Source organism: Elephantulus edwardii, unplaced genomic scaffold (genome assembly GCF_000299155.1).
Source record: "Elephantulus edwardii isolate Elephantulus edwardi_28Jun2011 unplaced genomic scaffold, EleEdw1.0 scaffold00141, whole genome shotgun sequence".
Taxonomy (NCBI): Eukaryota; Metazoa; Chordata; class Mammalia; order Macroscelidea; family Macroscelididae; genus Elephantulus; species Elephantulus edwardii.
The window spans coordinates 8,455,135-8,461,134 of NW_006399891.1; the positions used below are offsets into that span (position 1 = coordinate 8,455,135).

General features: G+C 41.2%; 1 protein-coding gene across 2 annotated transcripts in view; it reads left to right on the forward strand.

The window, feature by feature from the left end:
- LOC102845747 (mediator of RNA polymerase II transcription subunit 27-like) overlaps positions 1–6,000 on the forward strand; it is a 308,803-nt gene that overhangs the window by 210,983 nt on the left and 91,820 nt on the right. For both annotated transcript variants that reach the window (XM_006894415.1, XM_006894416.1), the window contains exon 4: positions 1,949–2,042. In XM_006894415.1, the coding sequence (XP_006894477.1) occupies positions 1,949–2,042 (94 nt within the window). The remainder of the gene's footprint in view (positions 1–1,948; positions 2,043–6,000) is intronic.

Below are 6,000 nucleotides of genomic sequence, written 5' to 3' on the forward strand. Positions count from 1 at the left end.
GCTTCACCTTCTCCAGGACAAACCTGTTTGTTCTCCTAGCAGTCCATGGCATATTCAATGCTCTTCTCCAGCACCACAACTCAAAGGCATCAATTCTCTGTCATCCCTATTCACTGTCCAACTCTCCGATGCATAGCACGTACTTGTGAAGAATATAGCCTGGATCAGGCGCACCTTAGTCTCCAGCCTGAGATCATTGCACTTCAGTGCTCTTGAGAGGTCCCTCACAGCTGACTTTCCCAATGCAATTCGTCTCTTGATTTCCTGGCTGCTGTTACCAAGAATGTTGACTGTGGAACCAAATAAACTAAAACTATTAACTATCTCAATCTCTTCACCATCCATACTGATGCTGCAGATTGGCCCAGTGGTGAGAATCTTTGTTTTCTTAATGTTGGTCTTCAATCTATATTGAAGGCTGCAGTCTTTGACCTTCTGCAGCAAGTACTTCAGGTCTTCCTCAGTTTCAGCAAGCAGGGTTGTGTCATCTGCATAACACAGGTTGTTGATGATTTTTCCACCAATCCTGATGCCACATTCCTCCTCGTACAGTCCAGCTTCTCAGATAATCTGTTCTGCATACAGATTGAAAAGGTACGGAGACAGAATACATCCCTGGTGGACCCCCTTCCCTATTTTGAACAATGCAGTGTCTCCTTGCTCTGTTCTGACTACTGCCTCTTGGTCCAAGTATAGGTTTCGCATTAGCACAGTCAGATGTTCTTTGATTCCCATTTTCAGAGTCAGCCACAGCTTGTTGTGATCCACACAGTTAGAAGCCTTTGCATAGTCAGTGAAGCACAGACAGACATTCTTCTGGTATTCTCTGCTTTCTGCCAAGATCCATCTAACATTAGCTATAATATCCCCAGTACCACAACCTCTTCTAAATCCAGCCTGCACATCTGGCAGCTCTCTGTTGACATATTGCTCCAAACGTTTTTGGATAATTTTCAGCAGAATCTTGCTTGCATATGATATTTATGATACTGTTCGATAATTTTCACATTTTTGTTGGGTCACCTTTCTTTGGATTGGGAACAAATACCAATCTTTTCCAGTCAGTTGGCCAGCTGGCTGTCCTCCCGATTTCTTGGCACAACTTAGTGAGCACATCCAGGGCAGTGTCTCTTTGTTGAAATAAAGCAATTGGTATGCTGTCAAATCGTGGAGCCTTGTTTTTTTGCCAATTCCTTCTGAGCAACTTGAACTTCCTCCTCCATCATCATAGGCTCTAGCTCATCTGTTACTTAAGAAAGAATAAATCTTAGAGTTAGGAACCCTGCTGTTTCCATGAGCTCAGCTGCTAGCTGTGAAAGATGGTTCAAAACCACCACCTGCTCAGAAGAAAGCAGATATGTCAGTATTCTTCTGTAAATGTAAAAGCTTTGGAAGCTCTTTAGAGCCATTCTTCTATGTCTTAGAGAGTTACTGTAAGTAAAAATCAACTTGATGTCAATGGATTTGGGTTTCATTTTAGTCTGAGTCAAAGTGATGAAGCAGTATTGGGAGAGATAGCCAAAAGATGATACATGTAAAGAATATAATCAGTGTCACTGAACTGTCCACGTAGTACTTGTTGACCTGCTGTATATTGTTATTTTGTACTAAAGAATTGGAACAGACTTAGAGCCGACGATCTAGTGGTTTCTCAAAGGCTGTAAATCACTGGGAAGAGGATGGCCCATCTTTCTCCTCAGAGCAACTGGAGGATTCAAATCACCTGCCTTTGGGTTGGCAGCATAACTCCTTGCCCACTCAAGCTGCCAGAGCTCCCTTACTTATATATTATTTCACCAAAAAGAAAATACAAGAAAAAAGACCACCCATTAAAAGACAAGAGGAAATACAGTGAATTAGTGTTTTAAAGACAAATCTGGCAAACCGTATGTTTTCATGTCTCTGTATAGGGCTGTCATTGATGCCTGTGTTTCTTGTTTCCCTCTAGGTATGTTGATGATGTGATCAGCCGCATTGACCGGATGTTTCCTGAAATGTCAATCCACTTATCCAGACCCAATGGATCATCAGCAATGCTTCTGGTAAGATCTACCTGACCCATTTGTAGAGGCATTTAGAAGAAAATTGACCTCAGGATTGTTCTCTGGTCCGATACCGTACATGTATAAAATGGAAATTAAATCACATTTCTCTTTATTGGAATTCTGTAAGTTAAAAAGTTTTCACATCCAGACTTTGTTTTTGAACCATTTAAAGATCCTATCAGAGAGAAAAGATACTTTTAACTCTTTCACCTATAAGGCACAAACTTCCCAGCCCAATTTTGATTAATCTTTTCCTAAAATAGGTACAGTTGTTGTTAATGTGCATTAAGTTGGAACTGACTGGTAGCTGAGCCTGCAGCAGGTTTTCAGGGGTTGTAAACCACACTGGAGGAGATTGCCTGCAGAACAGATGGTGGGTTCAAACCTAGTACTTTTGGATTGACAGCACAACTTCTTAACACTCCGCTACCAGAACTCCCTGAAAAAATAGGTACAACAGACAGTAGTAATGTTCAACTATTGGATCCTACTGAAGAAAACACTTTCTTAAAACAGAACCAGATTCTGTAGATTTTAAATCTGTTATATATTTCAAAAAATGTTCTGTGGCCCCCTAATCAATGACTGTGTTTTATTGTTTCTCATTTTGATTTGCTCTTAGCAATTTGTTCTCACCTCACCATTGATATATCTATATGAATGTACCAAAGATAAAAGTGTGCTTTGGAAATACAGTGGAGTAACAGTGGTAAATGATAGTATTAATGAGAAGGGTATAAAGATGTCAATGCTGGGAAACTTTTCTAATTGTCTAATTGTATTAAAAATAATAACCTACTGACACAGATTTGGAGGAGCCACCACATTTTATGGAAAAGGGGGTTTACTATGAATAGCCATTTTGATAAGCATCAGAAAATTGATATTCAGAATTGAATGTCAGTTGCTTTTATTTTGGGCTTAGAATAAATTCCCCATATTTTTGCATTTTAGTTTGTCCCTAGAGACCAAGTGGGGATGGGGAGGTGGGATTCATGCCAGTGGTTCTGCAGTGGCTTCAACAATAGACTGAAGTGGCAGCCATCATGAGGATGATGCAGGATGGGGCCAGGTTTTATTCGCATGTACATAGGGTCGTTATGAACCAACCCGACAGCTGCTAACAACAGCTTAATCAGAATCTTAAAGTTAGTCCAAGATGAGATCCTATTTACTCAAGCCATTCATCTGAGGAGAACAAGCTTGTTGTATGTGTGGGTATGTATTTCCCATAAAGAGAAAAGATGTGAAGTTGTAAAATGTTAAATGTGGGGGTAAAAATTAGTGACATTCATCTAGGAAGCTCATTGCTTTTTTTTTTTTAGTTTAAAATTCTTTCCATGTGAAAAATAGAATGAGATAGTACAATATTTTTCTTTAACAGAAAGAGAAAACATTTTTCTTTACATAAGTGTATCTATATATAAAACATGAACTATTTTCTGCCTCAGTTAAGTGTACAGATTGTCTACATTTTAAGATCCTCTGGGCCCTGCCACCGAAACATAAATCTTACTTTCAGCTACTTGACAGGGACCAAAGAGTTAATGAAGATAAAAATGAAAGCGTCCTCAGTGAAATAGGTTTGTTCAAATTATTTCTGGGTCATTGAGCTTCCATTTCATGATGAAGGTAGGAATTTGGCATTGAAGGGAATGAGCAGAGGGAACGGGATTATAGGTAAACAGTTCTAAGATATTAGAGTTACTTCCACCTGACAAAGCAGGCTTTTATTTCACAATGACCTGTCAGCCCCATCTGCTTTCTCATGGAGCTTCTGTTCTAATAGACTGATGAGAGAGTTGAGGGACTTGATTCAAGGAATAGTTCTGTTTCATATACTGTTTTTACACCCGAGACTGGTACATTCAGATCCATATGCATCTAGCTAGCTAGTTGTTACTTTCTTCTGATGACACAAGAATCCACATGAGGTAGTGCTTATTTATAGGAATAGTAATGGGCGATCTGATTCAGAATCATATTGCCAGGTGGATAATCATACTTTTAACATAATTGCTTTACTTAGCTTTTACTTTCCAAAGATGTTATTTTATTAGATTGCAAATCTCTAAATCGTTTGCTGCTGCCATAACCAGGTTCTCTGAGGATGAAGGAAATTTGTGTCTGGGAGGGGAAGCAGAACCAACAGCTGTCACCTCTTCTCTCTTTTTTAGTAGCCTCTGACTTTGGTCATGCTGTCAGCAGTACGGTGCTTCTGCAGTAGGTTTGGGTAAAGGATAACAATGTCACATTCCACAGATTATAACAGCCTCATCTTCTACAGATTAATCTGGGAGTTTCTGGAAAACTTTGAGAGGAAAATAAAACTAGATGAGGAAAGACCAGGAAAAGAGATTGTTGAAGCAGCACCAAATGAACCTTGCGTGCTGTGACATCACTCTTTTGTCTAGCTTGGCCAATGCCAAAAAAGAGATTCCCTCTTCAGTCAGACTTCCATGGATGCACACAACAAAAAGCTTAAGTGAGAAGGATGTTGTGCTGTGTTTTTTTTTATTTGTTCTCTTTTTTTCCATGATGATGGATGCTCACATACTCAAAGATAGTGCTAGAAAGGACAAAAAGCAGGGTAGCTTCAAGGATTTCGGGGAGAGAAACAAAACAGTGGTCCTGATGGGGCCCTGTGTTCAGATGATTGAATGTCACTTTCCTTCCATTTCTGTGTTTGTGTTCATACATTCCCAGGAGGGGGGGGAAAAATCCCACTGGCATATCCTGGAGTGGCTCCTCCCACTGTGGTTGAGGCGAGTCACATATAACAGCCCCACAGAACTACGGAGTCAGGATGGGGCTGTTCCCCAGAGAAAGGAGCAAGGGAGAGGAAGCAAGCCTTCTGATAAAATAAATAAATACACGTGTATAGAGCCCTCTTCTGACACAGGGGCCAGCTCATTTAATCCTCACAGTGATCCCTGAAGTGGGTAGAATTAATGGTTTTCCTTTCTCACATTAGAAAACAGATCCCGAGATCCCAAGTTCTTTCTGCTGTGCAGCTAGGACATCCACCTCTATGTCTCTTGGATACTTTCTGCCTCTCATCTCTAATTGCAGCTCATGCTTTGACAAGATTTAGACTACCAGGTCATTTTTGCTTGAATTCTTTTTGTTGTTGTTGTTAAGGCAATTTTACCTCTTCAAAGGAGTCTATATAATAGATATGTAAATTATAAAGCAAAATGAAAAAGCCATGAGCCCCCACTCTATTTAAAGAGCAGAACAGACCATTTTGTTTATCTACCCAAAGTAGATGGAGCTCTGGTGGCCTAATGGCAAGAAGCTGCACTGCACTCCCAAAGGCAAGCGTTTCCAGGCCACCAAGCAATTTGAGGCCACCAGCCACTCCACAGAAGAAGGATGGGCAGTGTCCCCGCCTTGCCGATTAACTGCCTCTGAAAACCCGCCAGAGGGTCAGCTATGGGTCAGTTCCAACTTAATAGTACACAACAACAACAATCCAAAATAATTGTTGTTGTTGTTGTTGTGGTTATGTGCCATCGAGTCATTTGCGACTCATAGCAACCCTATGTACAACAGCCCTAAACCCTCCTCTATCCTGCTTCAACCACACTGCCTCTGACACACCCATCCCGATTACCCCAGTCACTGGATCAATCCACCTCATAGAAGGCCTTCCCCTCCTGCGCCGTCCCTCCACCCTCCCAAGCATGATGTCCCTCTCCAAGGACCAGTCCCCTCCTGGCAACATGTCCAAAGTATGTCAGACGAAGCCCCAGAATCGTTGCCTCCAAGGAGTAGCTTGGTTTAATCCTCTCCAAGATGAATGTTTGTTTTCCTGGCAGTCCATGGTACATTCACTACTCTTCTCCAACACCACAGCTCAAAGACATAAACTCTCCTTCTGTCCTCCCTAGTCATTGTCCAACTCTCTGATGCATAACAAGTGATTGCAAAGACCATGGCCTGTATCAGGCGC